The following is a 27399-nucleotide window of genomic DNA, read 5'->3' on the forward strand; positions in this document are numbered from 1 at the left end:
CCTTTTTATTTTATTTTATTTATTTTTGAGACAGAGTCTTGCTCTGTCACCTAGGCTAGAGTGCAGTGGCGCCATCTCAGCTCACTGCAGCCATAACCTCCCAGACTTAAGTGATCCTCCTATCTCAGCCTCCCAATTAACTGAGACCACAGATGCATGCCACCACGCTTGGCTAATTTAAAAAATTTTTTGTAGGGACAGGTATCCCTATGTTGCCCAAGCTGGGCTTAAGCGATCACCTTGCCTCAACCTCCCAAAGTGCTGGGATTACAGATGTGAGAGCCTAGCCAATATCCTCATTGAAAATAGGCTCAGACAGGTGTGGTGGCTCATGCCTGCAATCCCAGCACTTTGGGAGACCAAGATGAGCGGATCACCTGAGGTCAGGAGTTCAAGACCAGCCTAGCCAACATGGCAAAACCCCATTTCTACTAAAAGAATACAAAAATTAGCTGGGCGTGGTAGCACACACCTGTAATCCCAGCTACTTGGGAGGCTGAGACAGAAGAATCACTTGAACCCAGGAGGCAGAGGTTGCAATGAGCTATTGTACCACTGCATTCCAGCCTGGGCGAAAGAGCAAGACTCAGTCTCAAACAAACAAACAAAAGTAAAAAAAAGAAAACAGGCTCAGAGAGGTCAAGTGACTTGCCCACAGTCACAGTCTGACCTTGAACCCAGACTAACCCTGGGCAGGGCTCCTTCACTGGCCCACACTGCTCCCCTCGTAGGCCCCTAGGTCAGTATTTGAGCAGGTACCATGGGGATATCTTTTTTTTTCTTTGAGATGGAGTTTCGCTCTTCTTGCCCAGGATAGCGTGTAATAGTGTGATCTCGACTCACTGAAACCTCTGCCTCCCAAATTCAAGTGATTCTCCTGCCTCACCCTCCCAAGTAGCTGGGATTACAGGCATGTGCCACCACGCCCAGCTAATTTTTGTATTTTTAGTAGAGACACGGTTTCCATGTTGGTCAGGCGGGTCTCAAACTCCCGACCTCAAGTGATCCTCCTGTCTTGGCCTCCCAAAGTGCTGGGATTACAGGCGCAAGCCACCGCACCCAGCTGACATTTTTAAATCAAATGCATGATGATCTGAAACACAGCTTGCTACAATCCCCAAGTCACACTCTGTAATCTTAAATCCACCTGTCAATGTCTTGACCTTCCAACCCCGGAACCATGCAGGGAAATGTCACAGTCCTTCAACAAAAGGGCCCACGTAGCCTTTCTTTTATTCAGCAGTGGGAAAGGTTCCCTTTTACCACCAAAGAACCAAGCAGCAGAAAATGCCATGGCCCAATTAAGTCTAAGGAATAGACAATAATGACAATCTAATTTGCTCATCTCTGAATTTAGACTATGAATGCAAGATTACCTTAGATTTCACATTCAAACAAACCTTTGAAATTCAAATATATGGATCTTCTAAGGCAGCCAGGCTTCTTCCTACAAGGGAAGCCTTGATTTCTCTTTCCGGGATTTTTTTTTTAAAAGAAAAATCTGGGAAGACACAAGAATGTATGAACAAAATGTGTGTTTTGTTTCAGTACCCTTCACAGACCTAAAGCCCCTTCCCCCAAACTATGAAGGTGGCCGTCAGAAATGTCCAGGCATAAAATGACTCTCTAAATGAATGCATGTATACAACTGAAATTTATTTTCATAGTAAGAAACGTTTGAAAATATATGGAACTAGAAGCCGCCAAATGTCAAGAAATCCAAAACTCTTAAGTGTCTGCTAGTTTGTAGAAAAAAGGTATAATCAGAGAAACCATCAAAAGCAAAGGGTAAGATATTTTCTAGGATAACCATTCCCAAATTGGCCAGCCAGATACAAAAAAGGAGAGATTTCTAATTTGGGGGTGAGGGAGAGAAAACTGAACAGTATAAAACACACAAAAAAGAACGTGCCTGCATGCCTCAACCGCTGACTGCAACCTCTTACTACCAAACTGCTTACTTAGCATCCTCTGAGTTTCACAATTTCTGCTTCCACTAGAGCCTTCACGTCTAATCATCTGCAAGGATTCCTCAAATCAGTTTGCCTGGATGAAGAAAAGTTTCTCTGCCTTTTCAAAACCAGGCCCACTTCTATCCTAGCCTGTAGGTGACAAAGAATCTGGGTCAGAGTTGAACATAAAATTCAAGGCAGCCCGGGCACAGTGGCTCACGCCTGAAATCCCAGCACTTTTGGAGGCCGAGGTGGGTGGATCAGGAGGTCAGAAGTTCGAGACCATCCTGGTTAACATGGTGAAACCCCATCGCTACTAAAAAATACAAAAATTAGCTGGGCATGGTAGCACATGACTGTAATCCCAGCTACTTGGGAGACTGAGACAGGAAAATTGCTTGAACCAGGGAATGGGAGGTTGCAGTGAGCCAAGATCGTACCACTGCACTCCAGCCTGGCAACAGAGTGAGATTCCATATAGAAAAAAAAAAAAAAAGAAAAAAAAACCAAACAACAAACTTCAAGGCAGAGGGACAAGGGGCAAGTAGGCAAGACCTCAAAGATGCCCAGGTTGGGTGCCTGCACTTTGACAGCCTTCAGGCCCAAGGCCTGGGAGTGTCATCCAGGCTGTGACAGTGTTCTCAGCTGTCCTGTGGGTGACGAGGAAGTGATGACACCAACTCCCACCATCTCATCACTTCACAGTCACACCACAGATGGCTTTCAGATGATCCAGAGCCCCACAGAAGCCCGACAAGCAGGAGCCGGCTGATGGCAACGTTATTCCTAGATCTTTTCAAACCGTTTCTTCTGAGCCTGTAAAGCAAGCTCTGCCGGCCAGAGTGGCCCTCTGATGGAGCAGTGAATATGTAAGGAATTGTTCAGGGATCCTCAAGGGGCTCTTTGACTGAGCCCAGCAAACATCTTCATCAAGGCTAATGTTTCTTTCCCTCTGGGGACCCAAAGGAGGCTGAGCACTTACTGTTTTTCAAAGAGCTTCTCCCTGGGAGGACGTCCTCCCAAGGTCAACATCCCGCATTGGCTCAGAGCCCTGGTTTTCCCTTTCTCCTCTTGCAATGCCGTCTTCTGAAAACTTCAGCTACGACACCAGCAACTTTACATGGCTTCTTTCTAATTGCCATCGTTTGCCTGGACATCTTGGGAAGGCTGTAACTCCACAAGGTGTTGACAGGAGAGCGGAAGCTCCGTCTCAAGGGCAGGTGACTAGCTCTGTCCACCCCCAGAACACACACAACCTGCTCCCCTATCTCCTTAGTCCCCCCACATCTTTCCTCTCCGATGAGCTGCTCGGTAGCTCTGTCCTTTCCTGCTCCATGTTTCGGCAGAAACAGGCAGTCTAACTTGTACAAGGCCTCCTCTGCCCAGCTCTCCAAACAGCAGGGCTATTCCCAGCCCAGACTCCGTGACCCAGGCACATGTTCCATCTGCTCTGACAGAATGTGGACAAATGCTCTGGTGGACTAAGTAACTCACAAACTCCCATAGAGGATGTCTCAGCTATTGACAGAAAAATCCATCCTCCTGACAAGTGCTCGGTCAATTTCTCTCGATTGCCCAGTGTCATCTGAGAGCTGCCTGGGCAGTCAGTTGCAGTATTTCAAGCTCTTGTTGCCTCTGCCTAAAGCATTTGATGTCCTTCTAAATGGGTTCCCCACCTCCAAGCCCAGCTTAGGGCCCCCACCCCTACCTTCTCTAACCTGTCCCTCAAGCTACAGACATGCAGGTTTCCCTAAAGCATGAAACTGACCCTTTCACTTCCTCCCTCCACCACCTTTCATTACCCACAGAATAAAGACCAAACCGTGGCCTGGCCCTGAGGGCCTTCCCATACCTGGCTTCTCTTCCATCATCTACTAGGGACCATTCAGAGGGCCCCTGTCCCAGGATGTCCTCCTCGCATCCAATAATCTCTAAATATCCAAATCTTCCCTATCCATGAAGGCCTAGCTTGCATGCCACCTCCTCCATGAAGCCTTCCTTGATGCCCCTTTGGCAGCACTGTCCTGAGAATGCCTATGGAGAGTACCTGGCCCAAACCAGACACTTTATCAACAAAAGAGAGCTATGGTTTCTAAACAGCCATCAGCTGACACAGAGCTGACCCCTGTCACTGTCCCCTGCATCTGTGTAACACAGACTGACTGCCTGGCTGGAACCACAGCTACAGCTCTGCCCACCACTAGCAGTGTCACCTATGATAAGAAACTAACTTGTTTGCCTCAGTTTCTTCATCTGTAAAATGATATTTTTAATAGAACTTGCCTCCTATGGGGTGTTGTGGGGATCAGAGAGCTAATATATCAAGCTCTTAGAACAGAGTGGTGATCCCAGTTAAAGCTTAACCATAAGTGGACCCATCAAGGTGAGGATAGGTTCACTTTTTGAGGACCACATCATCAGCCCAGAAAGGGCAACCCCACTGACTTTACTGTGGATATAGAAAGCCCAAAGTTCAAAGCTGGACTGATGCCCAAGACACACAGGCCAAAAAAATAGAAAAACATTCATAAAGCTCTTCCTAAATGCTAGACACTGTGCTGAGCCATTTCAACAAATGATTTTATTTAATCCTCACAATGACCCAATGTACTTCCCCTGAACCTCATCTCCCAAATGCCTTACCATCTGTAAAATGGGGCTTCTCACAGCACCGCCTCAAAGACCCACAGTAAGGATCAAGTATTGAAAGGGTTACCTATAGTGACACAGAGCAAATGGTCAGGAAACACTATCTATTACTATTATACCTACATAGCAGATGGGGCATTCCCTCACTTGTCCCAGGTTACTAAGCTTCCAAGTATCAGGGCTAGGATTTGAGCTCTGGACTCTGACCCTAAAGCCAGTGTTTCATGGCACCACAGTGGGACACACTTAGTTTCTGCAGTGTCTGGAGCAACAGCCCTGGGCTCCTGTGGTGCATGACCTTGCCAGCTAGCCCCCAAAAGGGGGCCAAGAACCAGGACAGGAAATGCCCAGGGCCAACATCACAGTGCTTTCAGCCAGGTAACCTCTGATCCACTTGCTACCTATTCCTCAGGAATCCACTTCTGTCAGCACCTTTGCTCCTCCGCAGAGACTCCTCAAATCCACCTGGGAATCTGATCTTATTCCCCATTCAGTCACCTGCCTACACAGTTAACCTTAGAGCCAACCTCAACTCACCCAGAGAACCTGCTCTGGTCTGTTACTTCCTGCCCACAGGGAGCTCCTAGGCTTGGGCTCCATCAAGACCCCCACAGTACTGACATCAAAGGGTCCTCGCCCTTAAGCAGCTGGGGTCCTGGCTGGGAATCTGGCTCTGTGGGCATTGTTATAGCCTGCAGCTTCTCTCTGCCTTTTAAGATACAATTGCACATCTCAGGGTCCTTATATGAGAGAAGCAAGGTTAGACTGGTTCTACTTGACCTCAGAGAGTCAAACCAAGACAGTAGCAGAATCTACAAAAAGAGTTCAGCCAACAGAGCTCCTGTGAATACCAGGTGCTCAACAAGCTGGAGTAAACATAAAAAAAAAAAAATCAATCCCAGCTGTGCAAAGGTGGCTGGACAAAAGGTGACAAATCTCAACAGTAGGAGTTTTCAGTATGGATGCAAAAGGGGTGGATGAGTGATCCCCAGCTCTCTGGGACACCAAAGGTCCAGGATAGCAGCTTTCCACCTTGGCTGCAGATCACCATCATCTGGGAGCTTCAAAAATAACTGATGCCCTGGTCCCATCTCTGGACACCATGGTTTAATTAATCTGGGATGAGAGTCTAGGGAACTGGAATTTGCCAAATGCTGTGCAGGTAATTCTACTGTGCTGCCAGGGCTGGTCTTGGGTTCAGTGACATGAGGCGACACATAGTGTGGTCATGTTCAGCAGTGTTCAGAAATCTGCATTTTTCCTGCATTTATTCCCCACAAACACTCCTGGACTTAATCTGTTCCTTTAATAGCAATTTGTTAATGTCATAAGCGTCACAGAAAACACTGCAGGATAGATTTTCCTGATACCAGCAGGAGCCAGAAAAAGAGAAACAGGCCGAGTGGTCTGGAAAAAAATCTTTCGCTGATTGAAGGCACAGGACACCTGGGTTGATGGGGAACAGAAAAGAGTGGCACGCAGAGGAAGAACTTGAATTTTCATCATCTGGACCTTTTGCAGGGGTTAAAAAATATGAGTGACCAAAATCATGTGGCCCACACACAGGCCACACCTTCAAATCCTACCCATTCTGAACTCTCCCACCAGCGACACCCACTTCAGCCCAAATGCTTCTCGTCTGCTCAGGGAGTCATTTACCTGCCTGTTTATGTGGGCAATGAATTCCTTCCTCTCCAATACCTACTCCTGGGCTCTGAGCTAGAGCAGCCAGGCTTAATCGTCTCTGATTGTCCCACAGGACTCAACCCAGTGCTGGAATAGGGTCGGATGACTGAACGCTACACCCCCTTCTCTACGAAAGTCACTGTGCAAACTGAAACACTGGCTTGGTTCATGCCACATGGGCAGGGCAGACCAGTGTCAGTGATTGCCCCAAATACACCTAGACAGCCCAGCCTCTGGTCTCAGAGGAGGACGCTGACTCCACCAGAGGCAAGGCAAGGCTGTCTTGGCCACATCCCACCCACCACAGCAGGTCTGGCATCTGCTGTGGTGAGTAAAGATGAAGCCCTAGTTAATACCTAGTTACTTACCTCAGATGTCAGGAGTTGAATGTGTAATAAGAGCATGGGTATCTACAGAAGAAAGGTGTCATTTTATAAAGACAAGCCTTCATCTTCATTATCATAATTGCTGATGAGGCCTAAACACTGTCAGGGCAAGATGGAATCAAAATATTTAAGTCTAAAAAGGTACCTGGGCCCGGCACGGTGGCTCACGCCTGTAATCTCAGCACTTTGGGAGGCCGAGGCGGGCGGATCACGAGGTCAAGAGATCGAGACCATCCTGGCCAACATGGTGAAACCTTGTCTCTACTAAAAATACAAAAATTTTTGTATTTTGTATTTTATGGTGGCGTGCGCCTGCAGTCCCAGCTACTTGGGAGGCTGAGGTAGGAGAATTGCTTGAACCCAGGAGGCGGAGGTTGCAGTGAGCCGAGATGGCATCACTGCACTCCAGCCTGGCACCTGGCAATGGACAGAGCAAGACTCTGTCTCCCAAAAAAAAAAAAAAAAAAAAAAAAAAAAAAGAGTACCTGAAGAAAAAGACAGATCATGAACAAGCAATACAGGGTGTCTAGAAAAACACTAGCCCTTTGGAAAATAAGATGACAATCCTACCTCGTACCACGAAAGCAAACTCTAGAGAGATGGAAATTTCAATGTAAAAAAAAAAAAAAAAAATCCATCAAAGTATTAGAAGAAAATACAAATACTAGAGCAGGAAAGACTTTTCCTTTTTTTGAGACACTTGCTCTGCTGTCCAGGCTGGAGTGCACTGGTGCAATCTCAGCTCACTGCAACCTCTCTGCCTCCTGGTTTAAGTGATTGTAGTGCCTCAGCCTCTGAAGTAGCTGGGACTACGGGTGTACACCATCACACCCAGCTAATTTTTTTGTATTTTTAGTAGAGACAGGTTTTTGCCATGTTGCCCAGGCTGGCCTTGAACTCCTGAGCTCATGCAATCCTTCCACCTCGGCCTCCCAAAGTGTTGGGATTACAGGCATGAGCCACTGCGCCCAGACAGGAAGGCTTCTCAGCAGCATGCTCAAGAAATCATGAACATGAAGGCCGATTAAATAGAAAACAATTCATTATAACCAACAACTGCCAGATATAGAACCAAAAGGCAAATTATAAAGTTTAAAAAGTATTCTGCAACCCAAATGGCAGGCAAGGGACTCCCATCATTAATCTACAAAGAGCTCTTATAAATCAACAGAGACAAGGAACAGATAATAAACAGTTCTGGAAAAGCAACACAAATGGTTAAGGCTCATTTGCACCAAGAAACCAGGAAATTGCAAATGTAACTAACTTGCATTAGAATTCCCAGCATCGTGTGAGAAGGGTAAAACAGGTGTCAACTTCTAAAGTCTTTCTAGAATACAATTTGGAAGTATGTACCAAACTTTTTACTGTCTTATTCAACAATTCTCAGAATCAAGCCCCAAGGAAATAATCACAGACTTATGCAAAGAATTAAGCTACAAAGATGTTCGTTACGGTACTATTAAGTTGGTGAAAAAGAGGAAAAGTCTAACATATGAATAGAATATGATGCAGCTATTAAATTAGTTGTTTAATATATTAGAGACATCTTTCCGTGTCTTCAAGTTAAAAAAAATAAATATGGTATTAATTTTTGGGGAGAAAAATATATATATATATATATATGCACTGAAAAATGGCTAGATAGAAAAGCAGTAAAATGTTAATGGTGGTTTCTTTGAATTACAGACTTAGGGTTGGTTTCTATTTTAGTTTTGCTTACTCATATTTTCCATACCAAACTTTTCTTAACTTTGTTATAAGCGGTAAAAGGTTAGTAAAGAGATAAATGTTGAAATACACCTCAAAATGCAAGCTAGCCCCTTTCTGAGGAACCGGCTCAGAGCACAGCCAACTTGCAAGGACCTCACACAGGGCAGGTAGGCACCGCGCCGTTCTACAAATGCCTTGCAGTCCCCAATTACATGTGTGGCTCTGGAATGCACCAGAGGGATTACTGGGCTGTCTGGCTTTCTGGGAGTGCACCTCCAACAAAATGGTAAAGTTTCACTGTTAGGATCTTTCTGATGATTTTCATTTTGAGAATTCAGCCATGGCCTGGAGAAACCTGCAAACTCTCATTCTCCTAGTTCTGTTTGCATCCTCCCCATGGCCCAAGTACCAGCAAACCCATATAAGGGAGCACTTCCTTTCAGAATCGGCCAACAATGAAATGCTCTGCTGAGCAAAACAGCAGCCGCTCCAGCTCTGTCCCTGGAGACTTAATCACTGTACTGTCTTCACTCCCCCCCCCCCCCCCCGGTGCCCCATTCAGCCATGCAACACAGCAGTTGGCCTCTTTTGAATAAGGAGTATCAGGGCAATTTCAGACCAGTGGTAGGCAGGGCCCTGCCCCTTGCCACCTTCCTCTATCCCTGGCCAATACAGCGTGGCATGTCCCAAGCTCTGGCCACCTCTGACTGCACACAGCAGAGTTCCCCTTCCAATCTCAGCCACTGTGGATGGGGTCCCCTCTGTCTCGGATGCACCATCCACACCTTCCTCTGGACCAACCTTCCATGAGGCCTCCTCTTCCTGGTGGTTTTCCCCATTTCCTTCCCCAGACCCAGAGGGCCATCCATGCCCTGGGATCTCAGGCACCTCCTGGCCCCAGAGGGCAGGGTGCATCCCACTCTGGACCCCTAGGCCTCAGTTGCTGAATCCACTATCGCAGCTGCTCATGGCCAAAACTCTACAGCCATCCTGGCTCTTCTCCCTCATCTCTGTCAGGAAATCCTGAGGCTTGACCTTCACCACACACTGGAATCTGACCTCTTCGCAACACCTGCTGCCGGTGCCCTGCTTCTAGTGGTCTGCCCGCAGGTCCCCTCCGCTCTAGAATCTCTAGAGCCACTCTTTTAAAACCCAAGTCAGATGTGTGGTCAGCTCCTCTGCTCAGAACCCTCCACTGCCCCCATCTCATGCAGGGTTAGCAAGGAAACCTCTTCAATGCCTATGAGGCCCGACATCCTCTGCCCTACACCTTCAGCCTGCATCTGCCTCCATGCCTCCTCCTTACCTGCTCCACTCAGTCACAGAGATCTCGGCATTGCTCCCCGAACCACCAGGCATGCTACTGCCTCAGGCTTCCACACTCTGGCCCTTTGCCTGCAACACCCTCCTTGGGGGCCAGGTGGTTCATGCCATCACGACCTTTAACAAGGTCCTCTCTGAGCACCCATATAAAACAACATCACCCCCAAACTCACACTCACCCTCGCCTCTTTATTCCTCTTTACTTTCTTCCACAGTCCCTACCCCTGACATTAACTATATTTGCTTGACTCCTGTCATGAGAGAGCAAACTCAGGGGAGCATAGACTCTTATCTGCTTTGTTCACGGCTATATTCCCAGCACCTAAATAGAACAATTCCCAGCATGTAGCAGGCTCTCAACAATGTCTACTGAATGAATGAATTAATTAATGAATGAGAAGAAAGAATTTGGCATGGGCTCTCACAGCCCTGCTGGGAAATCTGGGTCCAGCCTGTAAGTCAAGGCCTGGCATTGGGCCAGTGGATCCGATTCCCCCACCCACCGTCCTGTCGAGTCACTCTCCCCTCCTCGGTCCTGGGAAGTCCCTTTCTGACCAGTACTATTAAGTGCTACTTGGAAAACACTGGGCCTGAGTCACTCTCTAGGGCTCTAATTCTCTTTCCATCTCCTGGACCCACACATCCAAGATCCTTCCTTTACAGCATAATGGGAAATCCAGAGAGAGTTCCCCTTGAAGAAAATGGAAAGGAACTGAACGATAATTCAGTTCTTCCTGCCTCAGCAGTTAGGAAAGCTCAAACTCTCAGGAAGTTAGTACCTCTGAAAGTGAAACATTAATAGAAATATTACTGGAAAATACCAAACAGGAAGAGAAGGAAAATTCCATTGTGGAAGCAAGGTTCTCTGTCAATGCTCCTTAATGGTCTCAGCAAAGTGTTTCAGAATCAAAACACGGGAAGAAGCGGAAATCAATCAGGCTGTCACTTTTCCTGTAGACTCCAGCTTCGGCCACGTCACCTACACACCACCCCGGCCCAAAGGGCACTGGCCTCCACACAAGGTCAACACACACAGCAGGTACTGGCCACCAGCTCTGCCTCTGCTATGAGGCAGGGAGGAACGCAGTCCTTCCCGTGAGCTTCTGTTTCTTCATCTGCAAAAAGGAGATACAGCACCCTCATAGAGTGGCAAACAAATTACCACCGTGAAAGTGCCCTTTAAGCTGTGGAATACTTACATAAATGCAGGAATCAGTCACTTCTACCATGCCAATAGAATGGGTATTTTACAAAGATTAAGTCTAGTCACAAAAAAGGCAGAGACAATAGAGCAAATTCGGACATAGGATTGTGCAACTTGAGGTAGTATGGCACGGTGGTTACAAACAGATGCTGGATCTGGCTTCACATCTTATCTCTGCCATTTATTGACTTTTTAAATTTTTTTGAGACAAAGTCTCACTCTGTTGCCCAGGCTGGAGTGCAGTAGCCCGATCTCGGCTCACTACAACTTCTGCCTCCTGGGTTCAAATGATTCTTCCACCTCAGCCTCCCAAATAGCTGGGATTACAGGCATGCGCCACCACACCCAGCTAATTTTTGTATTTTTAGTAGAGACAGAGTTTCACCATGTTGGCCAGGTGGGTCTCGAACTCCCAACCTCAGGTGATCCACCCACCCCAGACTCCCAGAGTGCTGGGATTATAGGCATGAGCCACCATACCCGGCCGACCTGACTTTAGACAAGTGACTTAACCTCTCTGTGCTTTGGTTTCCTCATATGTAAAAATGAGAATAGTATTAGCAGTAATAGTACCCATCTCAAAGGACTGTAGTGAGGGGTAAAGTTACAGACAAAGCACACAGGACTGTACCTACCTCAAAGTATGTACAATAAAAGTATTAGCTAATATTACTGTAGTGGAAAGCTCCCTTAATTCAAGTGAATGTGCTTTTTTTACTCAAGTATCTTCTCCTCACCCTGCCTCTCCTGTGGCTTCATGAAATCAAGGCCATGCTCAGAACAGTCTCTGTGCCAAGATGGCTTTTAGCTCACCCACGCCAATTCATTTACAGATAAATTCTGATATGCAGATCTGGTTTTCAACCTTGGTTCCTGTGTCCTCAATCAGAAGATAAGCTTTTCTGGGTCAGGCACTATCCAGGCCCTGGTTCATCCCTGTATCCACACAGCTCCTGATGGTGGCCTGTATATAGCAATCCCTCAGTCAGCACAGTCCAAATGAAAGTTAGGAAGTCAGAGATGACCACTACCTTTGTCCCACGGAAAATGGACCACCTTTTAGGCACAGTGGCTCACACCTGTAATCCCAGCACTTTGGGATACCAAGGCGGGCAGATCACTTGAGCCCAGGAGTTTGAGATCAGCCTGGGCAACATCGTGAAACCCCATCTCTACTTAAAAAACAAACAAAAAAATACAGCCAAGTGTGGTGGCTCACGCCTGTAATCCCAGAACTTTGGGAGGCCAAGGTGTGTGGATCACCTGAGGTCGGGAGTTCGAGACCAGCCTGACTAACATGGAGAAATCGTGTCTCTACTAAAAATGTAAAATTAGCAGGGTGTGGTGGCATGTGCCTATAATCGAAGCTATTCGGGAGGCTGAGGCAGGAGAATCGCTTGAACCCACGAGACGGAGGTTTCGGTGAGCTGAGATAGCAACATTGCATTCCAGGCTGGGCAACAAGAGGAACACTCCATCTCAAAAAAAAAAAAAAAAAAAAAAAAAAAAAAAAAAAAAAAAAAAAAATTAGCCAGGTATAGTGGTGTATACCTGTAGTCCCAGCTACTTGAGAGGCTGAGGTGGGAGAATCCCCTGAGACTGGGAAGTTGAGGCTGCAGCAAGCTGGATCGTGCCACTGCACTCCAGCATGGGGGATGGGAGTGAGATCCCGTCTCGAAAACAAACAAAAAAAATGCACCACCACTACCACCACCATCAACCAACCTCAGAAAGCCCAAGGTGTGTTGCCATCAGCCAGCCAGCATCCCAGCTCTGTTGCAAAGCCACGCGTCCTAGTTTATTTTCTAGGGCCAAACCTGGCCTACTCCTTCCCCACAGGCCACCACTTCTGGGCTCTCCCAGCACATGCTAAATTAATCAGGGGAAGGCTTAACCACAGGCAACGTCAACCTTGCTGACTGATTGGAGGAAACCACACCTGTTTCAGATTTGACTTTTAAAGCTAATTTTTATGGGTCAGAAATGCTCTGGGGGCAGAGAGAGGATGGGGTCAAGCCATGGGGGTTAAGCCCTGGGGTAATCAGTCATGTTCTAAGATTGTCAGATTAGAGGGGACAGTCACCTGATCTCCTTCAAGGAAACTTAAGTTCCTTGTTGATGAGGGCCAATGTACCGCCAGTCTTTTCTTCCAAACAGAGCACACACAGCCTCCCGAATCCTTGAAGGGAAGGAATGTTTGGTGTTAGAATGAGAAGACATGACAGTTACAAGACTCACGTTTTGTGCAGCTGTCCCTTGGGATGTGCCAACTCTGTGCTCAGAATTTCTCTATAAAATAACTCAAGTGCTGCATTAACATCTCATTTCTGGAACTCTGGGGCAGATGGGGGAGAAAAAAAACAGGAAAGCCAGCTCTAGGGCCTCTTCCAGGGACACCAAAGCAAAGGCTGAAAGCAGACAAATGAGGGCAGAGGGATGCAAGAAGAGGAGCCTCAAGTAAAGTGGAGGAAGAGACATGTAACATATATTCCAGCAAATATCCCACCCTTACGACTGTATTTCCATTGAAACCACGGAAAACAGGGGAAGCGTATAGGTTTTGAACTTAAGACAGCACAGGTGTGATCCTTGCTCTATCACTTCATAGCAATTGTGACATTAGGCAAGTCATCAACCTCTCTAAACCTCAGTTTCTCTTTTTTTAACTTTTTTATTATTGAGACGGAGTCTCACTTTATCGCCAAGCTGGAGTTCAGTGGCACGTTCTTAGCTCACTGCAACAACCGCCTCCCTGGTTCATACAATTCTCTGCCTCCTCAGCCTTCCGAGTAGCTGGGAGATGATGGCATTGAAGGCCCTAATTAATGCCTTGCAACTGTATCCCTCCCCTTTGTCATGGGACACTGCAGCTCCTCCTCTCTCCTTGAATTGCGGCTGGCCTTGTGATTTGCTTTGATCAACAGAATGCGGCAGAAGGGTCAGTGTGCCAGTTTCCAACCTTAAGAGACCTTAGGGGTTCTGTTTTTTCTTAGAACACCCTGCTGCCGTCATATGAACATGTGCCAGAGGAGAGACCACGCCAAACAGAGCTGAATTGTTGTATCCCAAATCCATCCTAAGTCCACCAAACACACAGAAAGCCTAGTCAGGATCAGCAGGGCTACATACCTACCCCATCCCCAGTGACTACAAAGGCATGAGTAAGCCCAACTGAGAACAGAAAAAACAACTCAGATATGCAGGCTCAAGACGATAATAAAAGCCTATCGTTGAAAGCAGAGGTGGGAAATTACACCCACAGGCCAGCTGCCTGTTTTTGTACATAAAGTTTTATTGGAATACAGCTGTTCCTACTAATTTCCATATTGTCTATGGCTGCTTTCAAGCTACAGTGGCCTAGCTGAAGACCTATGATGGAGACCGCACTGCCAGCAAGCCTGAAGACATTTACCATATGTGGTCCTTTAAGAACCATTTGCTGACCCCTGGTTTCAAACTGCGGGTGTTTTGGGGTGATTTGTTATGCAGCAATAGCTAATACAGTACCCAAGCCTCTCCCAGTGGGACAGTGAGGATTAAATGACAGATTAAGTAATTACTATGAAGCCTGGAGAATGTATTTCCCTTCTGGGGAATCAACCAGGAAAAACTGGATTTGATATGCAGCATTTCTCTCACACTATTTTCAGGGGATGGGACTTAAAAGGGAAGTGTCCCAAGCCAAACCATAGCTACTAAGTGTGGCCCTGACCTTTTCCATCAGTGACATTTTAAGAACTGGAGAATGTGGCTGTTCATCAAATGGGAATGACTGACAACTCATGTTTGACCCTGGCTTCGATCAAGCCCTACATCAATGACGTTACGTGAAATGGGACAAATGACAATTCACAACTCCACAGCAAGGCACAGGAGGACTTTCTTCCCTTTGTGGGCTCCAAGTTCCCTCTGCAGTCTCCTGCCACACCTGTCCTGCTGCCCCCAGCCATCCTCTCCAGCCTCCAGGCAGGGGCACAAACTGCTTTATTCCCTCCTCTGCATGAAGGCCCTCTTCCCCACTCCCTTGCCTCAGGAATTCCCATTCGTCCTTCTACACTCAGCTCAAATGCAGCCTTCTCCTAAAGGTCCTCTTTGGCTTCCCAGCGAAGTTCAGGCTCTCCCAGCCCTCTGCACACACTTCTGGCATTCCTCCGGTTGTGATATTGTCTCTCTGGTTGTTATCTGTCTCTCTGACTAGACGTGAAGAAGCTGGTATTCAACTGCAAACTGAAAAGCTTCCTTCTTGGAAAGTTAGCCATAACTTATTTCTCTCTGAATTCCCCCTGCCTAGCAGGCAGTTTAGAAACTTTTTGCTGGATGTTTAAAAAAAAAAGAAAGTTAGACATGATATTATTTATTCTATAACTATGGAAAGTGTTATTTAACTGACTCTGGATGCTGACAAAATATAAAGTGTTGGTACACATTAGTATGTATTTAAAACCTGGGAAAACTGATGTCATGATGATCTTGACTTAGTTGTGGTGGAAAAGACATTTATTTAATTATAATAAAGAAACAAGACTTCAGCGGAAAATATAACTGGATGAGACCTGTTTGGCAGCACAAAGGAGAACTACCAAAGTAACTGGCCTCTTTTGTCATCATTTTTTTTTTTTTTTTATAAAGCACAACTTGAAGGTATAATGTGTCTACCTATTCCAGTTTCGTTTTTTCTTCCCAGAAGCTCAAGCCCTCACCTAAACTACAATTGTCCCCTAACTTCCATCCCATTTTCCCCAGATTTTGGTAGCTGTTTATAGCCTGATGCCCCTCCAACGTGGCTCTGAGTACATCCCTTCCCTGGCTCAACAATCTTCAAGGACTCCCCTGTGGGGTCCAACCTCAAGCCCCTACCTCTATCACACACTGTCATCTCTCATTCACCAAACAAAGCCCAGCTCCATGAATGTGCTGCTTTCCATGAACAGGCCCTACATTGATTGAGGTTTTATGCACACACACACATGTACGGCCACACATACATGTTCACACACACACGTGTATACCCTTTCATATACACGCCCTGACACATAAGCACTCCTGCAGCCTGCAGTCACCCTCTCCCCTGTGCTGAGACTCCACTTCCAGCTCTAGATCTAGCTCAAAGCCACCTTCTCGATGAAGATCTCTTCAAATTCTCCAAGATAAAAACACTGGGAAACAAAGAATGAAATTTCTGTCAATCTCCTCCAGGGGCTTAGGCCAAAGATCATGGACAAGTCTCCCGCATCCTTCATTACCTCCCCTCCTCACTCACACTTACACCAAGACATCTCTGAGCACAAAGTAAATGCTGGAAAAAGTGGGTTATGAAAACCAGCAAAGTAAGGCTAGTCTCTCTTCCAAATAATTCTAAAAGGGAAAGAAGACAGGGTGTTGTGGCTCATACCTGTAATCCCAGCACTTTGGGAGGCAAAGGTGGGAGGATCACTTGAGCCCAGGAGCCTGGGCAACCTAACGAGACCTCATCTCTACAGACAAAAAAAAAATCTGCCAGATGTGACAGTGAGTGCCTGTGGCCCCGGTTACTCAGGAGGCTAAGGGATGGGAGGATTGAGTCTGGGAGGTTGAGGCTGCAGTAAGCCCTAAGTGCACCACTGCATTCCAGCCTAGGTGACAGGGTGAGACCTCAAACAATGGATAAAGACTAAATGAGGTGCCAGAAGTGGGTTTTCCTGGATCCATGAGTGAGGGGCATAAGGAAGGCTGGATCTACAGTGTGCCTGGCCTCCCAAAAGATGTTTGGCTGGAAATAATGTGAAAATAACTGCTTCCTGACTGCCTGATGAGGTGGGGATGGAGGGGTACTGGCCCAGGATCAGGGGGTAACCACACACAGAATGGCAGAAACAAGGGGATCCAGAGTCTCTGCATCCCAAAGCTAACCTGACCAGAAGACCCAGAGGGACAGTTAAGAAGCCAATGTTGCCAGAGTGCTTTTCAAGCATGGTCCCAGGACCCTCAGCCATTTTCCCCCCCGCAACCTGGGAAATGCTGGAATGCAAACACTCAGGTCCCCCACAAGGCATGTTCAGTCAGCTGCTACAGGATAGTCCCCAGCAATCTGTTGTAACCAGCCCTCTAGGTGCACTATTAAAGTTTGAGGATCACTGCACTAGAACGTTCTGCTGACCCTCCCTGGCTGCTTCCTACCTCCTGGATAGAAAGAACAGCTGGACAACTTCTCAGAAGATCAAAGGTCTTGCAGTCACAACCTAGTAAATGAAAAGCAGCCCAGAGAGATCTACTAAAAAACATATCTGATCAAAACACTATAGCAGCTAAATCCCTTCACAGGCCCCCTCTGTGCGTAGCTTACAAGGTCCTCCCTGATCCAGGCCCTGCCCAACTCTAACCTCTCAATCCAGCCATAAGGGACTTCACCTGCAGTTCCCTGAAGCACAAGGCTCTTCTCCAGCCAACCATGCTGACCACCCCTCCCTGACAATAACGGCCCTGCCTCTAAGGTGCACTCCTCCAAGCCCCCCATCACCTCTCCCCTGCCCTTCAGCCCTCCTGTAACCCTGTAACACAAGGTCTCATCACAGCACTCATTGCCATCACGCCACTATGGCCCCTGTCATAGCATTCACTGCAGAGGGGCCCTGCTCCAGCACCCAGCAGAGGAGGGCACAGAGAAGACCAGTAAGAAATATCTGGTGATGAAAAGAAGCCAAGTCATAAACATTTTGACATCCTGGCTATAAAACAAGTCATTTCTCAGTGTTTGAAAGAGTCTTAATTGCCATTGGGAAAAAATGTTTACTGAAGTTTTGATCCACTAGCAGTGGGAGAGAAAGGAGATCTGCCCACCTGCAGCATAGCTGCAGGGTAACAAGGATGCATAAAGTCCAGTGCAGTTGGCTGTGACCCTTTCGTGCCTTCCATATCCAAGACCTCCAGTTCTCCCCAGGGCCCGCACCAAGCCAAGCCTGGGCCATGCATAAGACTACACGGAGCCTATCTGGTGTTTCCTTCATTCATCCAAAACAAACCTAGGGTCCTAGAGACTCCCAGGGAAATCTGCCCCCATCTCCCAAGACAGCTCCTGGGTGGCCACCTGGCTCCCAGCTCTTCGTCATCTAGGTGTGGCATCCTGGACGCTTAGGAAACCCAGAGTCCAAGCTTCCGAGGGTGTGCCCCAAACTGCCTCCAGGGAGAGGTGGGATCCTCCATGAAATGCTCAATGCAGATCAAGCAGGGGAGGGGATATTCTGGGGACCTCGGGGAGAGAAGGCCAGGCAGAAAAACTAGAGGAGGGACATTCCCTTCCTCCTCTTTCCTGGCAAACAAAAAGATCCCTTTCCAAGCACCAGCTGGCAGGTAAAAGCCTGTCTCCCTCCTGTCTGGACATCCAGTCCTAAAAGGAACTCAGACTCTTCATCAGTCTCCCACAGCCCAGGCCTGGGCAAAGGTTTACCTTTGGGGAAAGAAGGTGGGGAGAACAACGGCCACGCACCAGGGCGCTGAGAAGGAAGGAGCTCTCCCACCGGGCCTCAGATTTAATCAAAACACTGCCTTCCACCAGAAGTAGACAGAACAAGTATTATTTTATGGGAGAAGGGAGGGCTTCACAGGAGTGTGAAGGGGGAGGAGGGAGCCTAGTCTGGCTGTAATTAACTCGTCTGCTTCAAAGGGAGGGATCTAGATGGCCTGATAAGTTAGGAAGGGGGCTGTCACAAAGTCCCCCCGTTTTCCTGGGACCGTAAGGGGTAGAGGTGAGTTCAGGAAGGAAGCAGGTGAGGATAGGAGGGGTAGGGTCTCCTTGCAGCCAGGCCTGATAGGCTGACCCCTCACGCGGCAGGAGGAACTGACGGGTTCGGTGAAGAGCGCTCTCGGAGGCAGCGCATTTCAACCGGAAAAGCACTCGTGGAGGTTCCCGGAGCAGCTCCGGTACCAGGCAGCCCGGATTTGGAATCCTGGAGCAGGCGGTGGGGCGGGGCAGGACTGGGCAGGGCGGCCTCGAGGGATTGACATACACACGCCGAAGACAGCCGGTCCGGATCTGCCACCGAGAATGCTGTGTAATATTAGGCGAGTTCCTTTCTTGCTCTGGATCTCAGTTCCCCAACTAGAGCGGGAGCGGAGGGTGGGGACTGGAGTAAGGGAGTCAGGAGTCAAAGCTCTTTTAAGTCCGTGACAGCTCTGACTCTGACTTTACTCCTTGGCAGCCGGAAAGGCTGGCTGGGTCCGTTTTCCTGGGGCAAGGCTAGGCCGGGCGCTCTCGCTAGGGCAGTGGGCTCAGAGAGGGGATGTTCTGGGAGCAGCAGCGAAAGAGGTGGGGTCAGGAGGCCGCCTGTCCCGGGGAAAGCGCGCGGGAGGGGGCGGAATCGGGAAGCAGCACGCCAGCCCCGACCCAGGGTCCTAGACCGAAGCTGAAGTAGGGACTCGATACGAGAGCGGTGGGTGCCTCGGTTTCCCCGGGCGCATGGTGGCCCTGGAACCTCAGGAAGAGGCCAAGGAGCACCTTACCTTGTCCTTCTTGCCGGCCCCGCTCTCCTCCGCCGCTGAGGCGGCGCACTTGTTGAGCAGTTTCTTGCCTCCGCAAGCCGTCGGGCTCCAGGTACGGCCGCCCGCGCAGGCGCCCCCCAGAGGGTCTCCGGCTCCGCCGCCCGCGGCGCTCTCCACTTTGATGAGGCGGTGCTTGGGGGAGATATAGCGCACCTCGGCCGGCGTGGCGGGCCTCCGCTCGCTGCTGCTGCGGTAGAGGTGTGGGGAGCCGGAGGACGAGGACGAGGACGCGGCGGCCCCCGCGCCCGAGGAGGCGCAGCAACAGCCCGCAGCGCCCGACGCGGACGAGGCCGAGAAGGCGCGCTGGACCCCGCCTGGCTCCCCGCCGCCGCCGCAGTAGTCCAAGCGGCACATGGCGCGCAGTTTGCGCAGCGACGAGCCGGGCCCGTTGTAAGGGTCCTCGAAGTCGCGCTCCTTCTGCGCGCGGTAGGCGCGGATGAGGTCGCTGGTGCTGCCGCTGTCGTCGGGCAGCGAGCCCGAAGAGGCCGAGAAGCAGGAGGCGGTGGCCGGACCGCAGGACGCCGAGGCGGCGGAGGAGGCCTGCGGCACGGCCTGGGGGGACTGCGAGGGCCGCTCGCCCCGGCGCCGCTGCTCGCGGTAGTCTGGCCGCGGCGGCTGAGGGGGGCTCTTGGTCTTGCTGTTGCCCAAGCTGAAGTACTTGTTCAGCCACTTGGCCATGGCGAGTGGCCGCCTAGGGCGGCGGCGCGGTAGCCCGGCCCGCCGCCGCGGCCATTCGGGGGGCAGCGCTGCCACCCAGGTCCCTCGGCGCCCCGGCCCCAGCGGTGGGTGTCCGGGGCGCCCGCTCCCGACGCCAAGTTCAAGTTCTCGAGGCCGCCGCCTCCTGCCGGCCGCTCTCCGGCTCCGGCAGCTGCAGCACCACCCTCCGCTTAGCACAGCCGGAGCTAGGGATCTCGCGCCCCTCGTGGGCCCGTCTCATGGGGTCCCGGCCCACCGCCCGGGAGAGAGCGGAAGGTCCGAGCGGCCCCCGCCGCGGACGCCGTGGAGCGCTCTCCTGCCCCGTCGGAGCCGCAGCCTCCGCCTTGACCGGAATCCGCCGCTGCCGCGGGAACTTCTTGGCGTCCTTCGCTCCCTTCTTCCTTTCTGCGAGCGCTGGGGCGAGCTCGGCCCCACAGCCGGGGAGAATGCGGCCGGGAGAGACAGCGAGAGACGGAGGGAGGCAGCCGGCGCCCGCCCGAGCCCGCGCGCCCGTGCCCGTCCCGGCGGCGCCTGTCGCTGCCACTGCCGCCGCCTCCCGAGCCGCCGCGTGTGTGACACTCAGGCCGCCAGAGCCCGCCCAGCGCCGCCGCCCCGCCCTCCCGGAGCCCGCGCGCGCGGCCCGCCCCCGCAGACCCAGCCCCGCCCACCCCCGCGAGCGTGGCCGGGGACCGCGGCCCAAGCCCCGCCCCCCTCGCGCTCGGGGTCCCGGGCGGGCGCACCTCTCTGCTCCTGCACGCGCCACCTCCTGCGGCCGCCCCGGCGCCAGTACCAGGGTCTTGCCCCAGGGCGCTGGGGTCCCGCCGTGCGGCCGGCTCCGCCTCGCCTGCAGCCTGCCGCCGCCTCCTGTTAAAGGTTGCCTGGCTGAGTGTGCCACGCGCAGAGGCCAAACCTGTCCGCAGTCCCGCGGGACCCGCGCGTTGTTCACTCCAGGTATCCCCCTGTTGGGGTTGAGGGGTGGGGGTGGATTAACACGAAACCTTTCTAGTTTACAGCGTGGCCTGTGTGGAGGCAATGCAGTGCCGAGTGCCCTTAGGGAACAGAGTGGCTGTCCCCTCTTCTCCTTAAAGGGACAGACTCCGGTTCAGCCCCGTGAGCCAGGTCTTCGAAGGAATCTTTATGCTAATGAGTGTATTAGCAGTCCAGATGACTGATGCGGCCGGGATAGGCGGTGGGAGCCGGGCCCAGCACCAATCCGAGAGCAAGGCTGGGGGGGTCGGAATGTTTGCCTACCTTTTCACCTCTGAGGAAGTCGAGGCTTTAGCCCTGTTCACTGCCAGCCTGGCGGAGCAAGTTGTGGGAACGTTTAATGCCTTATGTTGTGGGAGCTAGCAGTGTTTCATTTAATACAGGACCTCGGACATGCGCGGTGCAATCCCAGCACTTTGGGAGGCCAAGGCAGGTGGATCACGAGGTCAGGAGTTCAAGATCAGCCTGGCCAAGATGGTGAAACCCCGTCTCTACTAAAAATACAAAAATTACCCGGGCATGGTGGCGGGCGCCTGTAATCCCAGCTACTCGGGAGGCTGAGGCAAAGAATTGCTTGAACCCGGAAGGTGAAGGTTGCAGTGAGCCGAGATCTTGCCACTGCACTACAACCTGGGCGACAGAGTGAGACTCCATCTAAAAAGAAAAAAACAAAAACAAACAAACAAACAGGACCTCATTTTACATGGAGAAACTGAAGCCTAGAGGAAAGTCAGACAGGTACCCTTGGATGCCAGCTCCTGAGTTGGGTGGCACCATAAATATGTCATTTCCAAGAGTTTTTTCTTTGCGATTTCTGATCCTCCTTTGATTATTAGCCAAAATTGAGGAAACAGGCCCAAGGAGCAGTACGATTTGCTCAGTGTAACTTTTCCTGGGGTCTGCACCGAGGGGAGGCGGCATGTTCCTTGTTGAAAGGGAAATGCTGCCTGAAAATGAAGTAGCTGCCCACGAGGTCTGGTGTTACTTTGAGTTTGTCTTGGCAAGCCCCAAACTGTGGCTTAACCCTGAGGTGTGAGTACCTGAGAGCTAAGAAATTCTCTTAAGAATATTTATTTACTAAAACAATAGCCGAAATCAATAGTCTGCATTTGGTGTCCACCTATTCTAGATGTGCTTTGGGGGAGTCTATTTTTCCTGTATCCTGTAGTAACAGTGGGACCTGTGAGGGCAGACAGCAAGGCCAGGGGCTCTTTTGGTCAGATTATAGTTCTGGCCCTGCTGGAAGTGAAGGCCAACTTTCAGTCTGAGACATTTGGACTGGGAAGGCCTGAGAGCTGTTACTGCTTCCTCTCTAACCCACCCAGACTCATGCCTGAGGCCACAGCGCAGTAGTGATAGAAGCAGTACTCCAAGTCAGTCTTATTGTGAAGCCTTACCTCTATCTGCTCAGCCACACACGGTGGTAAAGTGGAATTGACTTCAAATTTGTTCTTCCAGAATCTAGCTATTTACCCTTTCCCTCCTTGGTCACACAATGTTGTCATCCTCTATGGCCAATCGAATTTTCCAAACCCACGGTGTGACATCCCACAGTCACAGATGCTATCACCAACTACACAGCCTCTTTATTGCCTGAGATCTATTTACTTAGCATTTCACAGGACATAATCTAAGGGGGATGTGTGTGTGTGTGTGTGTGTGTGTGTGTGTGTGTGTGTGTGTGATGTGTCTGGTGCATGCAGAGAGGTTAGCCCAGAAGTTAACCTGGCTAGGATGTTCATTTTGGATATCCTTAGACTTAAATACCTCTGTTACTCTTTAAATTGTTCCTCTGCCACATTGGCACTTAATTATCTTGCATATAAGCAGGCCCCCGTAGAAAACCTGAAAGGTGGCTGGGCACGGTGGCTCACTCCTGTAATCCCAGCACTTTGGGAAGCCGAGGTGGGTGGATCACAAGGTCAGGAGTTCAAGACCATCCTGGCCAATATGGTGAAACCCTATCTCTACTAAAAATACAAAAAAACTAGCTGGGCATGGTGGTATGCACCTGTAGTCCCAGCTACTTGGGAGGTTGAGGCAGAAAAATTGCTTGAATCCAGGAGGCGGAGGTTTCAGTGAGCTGAGATTGTGCCACTGCACTCCAGCCTCGGCAACAGAGCGAAATGACAGAAAGAGAGAGAGAGAGAAAGAAAGGGAAGGAAAGAAAAGAGAGAAAGAGAGAACGTGAAAAGGAAGGACATCCCTGTCTTACACCCCACCTTTCATCCAACCACAAATCCTCCCCAGCTCTCTTCCTTCCTATTTCTACTTCTGTGCTTAGATCCTGGCAATAGGCCAGGCCACCTGAGACAAGAAAGTCTTCTCCAGAATCTGGAAGCTTGCTACCTGCATATGCCTTGCACATGGAAGAGTTAACTCTGCCTTTTTCAAAGGTTCAAGAAGAGAAGTTATATTTCATATCTTATTTTTTCCATGTCACTTTTAGCAGGCCATAGGGTTGGATCCACTTTCTCATGTGATACCTCTGCTGGGGTATAATTTGCTAGCCAGAATTATTGTAATGCTATGGTATTATGCCAAGAACTTCCAGAGCACTTGTGTATCTGCTCAACCCTTAGACACCCTGTATATAATTAACCCTCCTCAACATCGCTGCAATCTGGTGTTATTCCTGGTTTACAGATGGGTTGGCTGGCCTAAGGTGGTATTTACCTCAAGCAGGCAAAAACCACATGGGTGTTTTCCTTTGGGAGCTTGTAGAGACAACCATCCACGACTCAGAGTCTGAAATAATCATTCTGAAGGGAATAGAAAAACCTTCCTAAGGACGATGTCAAATGGTTTAGGAAGACAAACAATTGTAGAAGTATTAGAGCACTATAGGAAGTAAGAGCTGGATGGACTCTCCTTTCAAAGATCCAGCCACTCCATTTTACAGAGGGCATGCTGGGACCAGTGGATTGGTCCTCAGTCTCTTGACATCACAAACTCAACATTATCTGATGCAGTAAACTGTGCCCATCTTTTTTTTTTTTTTTTTTTTTTTTTTTTTTGGAGTTTTTGCTTTTCATGTCCTCCCCAGTCCCACCCTAGTTTTCTTATTGGAAGTGTTGAGTATGGTCCTGTTTCTGTTCTATCTCAGCTTCTCCCTTTAGGCCAAGAGCTCCCCAAGCTGCCAGGGGCCTGGTATCTCCTTTGTCTACACTTCCTTCTATATGGAGGAAGCCTATGCCATTGGTACAGGTCTAGAAAAATAGTGCCACCAACCCAACAGACTCTACTTATTTTAGGTAACATTATTCAGTTCAGTCCATTGAATGTTAATGTCAATCCCCTGTCTGTGTGCCAGGCCCCAGGGGATGCAGAGATGATTTAGTCCAGTCTGTCCCCAATAATTATCCAAGGCAAGACAAGAGAAGTGCAAGACAGAGCAAGGTACAAAGAGCTGTGGGGCTATGGTGAAGGGAGATTTTAATCATGAGGCGGGGTCGATCTTAGTGGGTTCTTAGTAGAGGTGATACCTGGTCTGGGCCTTAAAGAGTGAGTAGCATTATGATATGGTAGTAGACAAGAGAATTCTAGACAGAGGGAGCAATGTCATGAAAGGCACAGAAGCAGGAACATGTAGTAAACCACTTGGACCATAGTGAATTGTCAAGTAGAGTGGGAGTAGCTGAGAATCTGTGAATGCATGGAATGGTGGGTAGTGGTAGAAAGATAGACTACCCCATCAGGAAGAGCTTTGAATATCAAACTGGAGAATTTTTTATCTTGTAGGCAATAGGGAGCCAGTGAAGATCTTTGAGCAAAGAAATTGATTATCTAATCTTTTCTGCATTTTATAAAGATTATTTGGGAAGCAGTGTGGACGATATATTTCATGGGGAGAGACAGAAAGTAGGCAGAGCAGTTAAAAGAATGTTAAAGAACCAGAAAATGGTGCAGAGGATGTTACGTAATGCAAGAAGGCATTCAGTACTTTTGTTGAATGAATAAATAATATCGAAGCAGTGAAAGGGTGTTAAGTCATTTTAGAGGACAGACTCTGCCTGACTCTCAAGTCTTTGCCTTTGGGGCACTTAGTGAGTGGTGACCAACCACTTCCCAGTGAAAGGTAATAGTGGAGGAAGGAGAAGGTGGTTGACTTGGCATTAGCTACCTGTATAAACAGCTGCGAGGGTCAGGGCACAAGTCTGGGCTGGGGGTGTAGATTTTGGAGTCATTAGAGCTCAGCAAAGTTCTGAAGCAAAAACCTCTGTCACCCTTGACCCCTTAGTTCATTGCTATTTCATCCAGCCCATTGGCAAAGTATATGCAGAGCCTTGCCACTTCTCACCCCCTCCACTGCTACCACCCTGGACCAAGACTCCTTCGTCTCTTGCCTGGATTATCATGGGAGTCTCTTACCCATTTTCCCTGCTTCCATCTCAGCCCAGCAGCCAGTGATCCTATTAAAAATGGGTCTGATTATGTCTTTCCTCTCTTCAAATCCCACCTGGAATCCTCATTTTCCTAAGAGGAAATGTGAAAATTCCTACAGTGGCCCATAAAGCCTTATATGACTTGGTCCCCTTAAATTCCTAACCTCCTCTTACACTGTCTTCTCTCTCCTGCTGCAGCCAGGATGCCTCTTTGCTGCTCCTTGAAGCCTCTAGGCCAACTTGTGCCTTGAGGCCTTTGCACTGCTGTCTCCTCTGCCTAGAGTGTTTTTCCTCAGCTATCCCCGTGGCTCACCCTTCACTTCCTTCAGGTCCTTATTTAAATGTCACATGCTCAATGAAGCCTCCCCTGGGCCCAGTGTCTAGAATTGTAGTCCCTACTCAACACTTGCCATCCGTCTTCTCGTTTTATTTTCCCAAGAATGCTCATCCTCATTTCGCCTACTGTATATTTTACTTATATTTCTTGTTTATTCTGTCTTGCCCCACAGTGGGGAAGAGATCTTTGCACTTTTGTTCACTGCATATCTCCAGTGTCCAGAATAGTGCCTCTAGTCATACTCAGCAGGCACATGATAACTCTTTGTTGAATGAATGAGTGGATGGAAGTGATTGAGATAGTAGAGGTTGGAAGAACAGAAGGTAACAGCTGGGCATCTCTGTCCACTTCAGCTTGCTAGCCTTGGCCTGGAGGTAGGAGCATGCCAGACTGACTGTATTTTAAAATATTTATGTAAGATGTACAACATTTTTCATATACATATACATATACATAGTAAAATAATTTCTACAGTCAAGTTAAGCAAGTTAACACATCATCTTACATAGTTACCTTTTTGTGTGTGGTAAGAGCACCTAAAATCTACTCTCTTGGCAAATATCCAATATACAGTGCAATATTATTAGCTTGAATCCTCATGCTATGTATTATAGCTGTAGACTTATTTTTTCTACATATCTGTACCCTTTGACCTACATCTCCTCGTTCTCTCCCACCTTGTCCTCTCCCCTCCTCAGGTAACCACCATTCCGCTCTCTGTTTCTATGTATTCAACTTTCTCTAAAAACAGCTTCCATATACAGGCGAGATCAGGCAGTATTTGTCTTTCTGTATCTGACATTTCAATAAGATATTCTTAGTAGAAAAGATATTTTCTACTAGTAGAAAAGATATTCTTAGTAGAATATCTTCCAGGTTAATCCATGTCATCACAAATGGCAATATCACCTTTTCGAAAGCTGAATAATGTCCCATTGCGTGTACACAATTTTATTTTTTAGTTTTTATTTATTTATTTATTTTTGGCAGGGTCTCGCTCTGTCGCCCAGGCTGGAGTACAGTGGCGTGATCTTGGCTCACTGCAGCCACAACCTCCCAGGCTCAAGTGATCCTCCCATCTCAGCCTCCTGAGTAGCTGGGACTACAGTTGTGTGCCACCATGCCAGACTAATTTTTAAGGTTTTTGTAGAGACAGGGCCTTGCCATGTTGCCTAGGCTGGTTTTGAACTCCCGGGCTCAAGTGATCTGTCCACCTTGGCCTCCCCAAAGTGCTGAGATTACAGATATGAGCCACTGCACTCAGTATATATTTAAATTTTATGGGTACATAGTAAGTGTATGTATTTATGGGATATATGAGATATTTTAATACAGGCATGTAAGATGTAATAATCACATCATAATAAAGGAAGTATCCACTACAATTTTTTAATCCATTCATCCAGCAACTGAATGTTAGGTTAATTCCGTATCTTGGCTATTGTGAATTTTGCTGCAATGGAAGTTCACCCTCTCTGTGAGGTGCTGATTTCATTTTCTTTGGGTATATACCCAGAAGAGAGCTTACTGGGTCATATGGCAATTCTAGTTTTAATTTTTTTGAGGA

At 48.9% G+C, this 27399-nt stretch overlaps 1 protein-coding gene and 1 long non-coding RNA gene across 2 annotated transcripts in view; one reads left to right on the forward strand and one right to left on the reverse strand.

The window, feature by feature from the left end:
- The window catches only part of SHB (SH2 domain containing adaptor protein B), a 149958-nt gene extending 129431 nt beyond the window's left edge, over positions 1–20527 (reverse strand). The window contains exon 1 of the mRNA XM_032240123.1: positions 19389–20527. Within this exon, the coding sequence (XP_032096014.1) occupies positions 19389–20105 (717 nt within the window). The 5' untranslated portion in view covers positions 20106–20527. The remainder of the gene's footprint in view (positions 1–19388) is intronic.
- Positions 20528–20929: 402 nt separating this feature from the next.
- Positions 20930–27399, forward strand: part of LOC116524721 — a 76986-nt gene continuing 70516 nt past the window's right edge. Inside the window, exon 1 of the long non-coding RNA XR_004257458.1 lies at positions 20930–21074. This is a non-coding gene — a long non-coding RNA (uncharacterized LOC116524721). The remainder of the gene's footprint in view (positions 21075–27399) is intronic.

This window comes from Sapajus apella, unplaced genomic scaffold, assembly GCF_009761245.1.
Source record: "Sapajus apella isolate SASKATOON/1434 unplaced genomic scaffold, GSC_monkey_1.0 scaffold46, whole genome shotgun sequence".
NCBI lineage: Eukaryota > Metazoa > Chordata > Mammalia > Primates > Cebidae > Sapajus > Sapajus apella.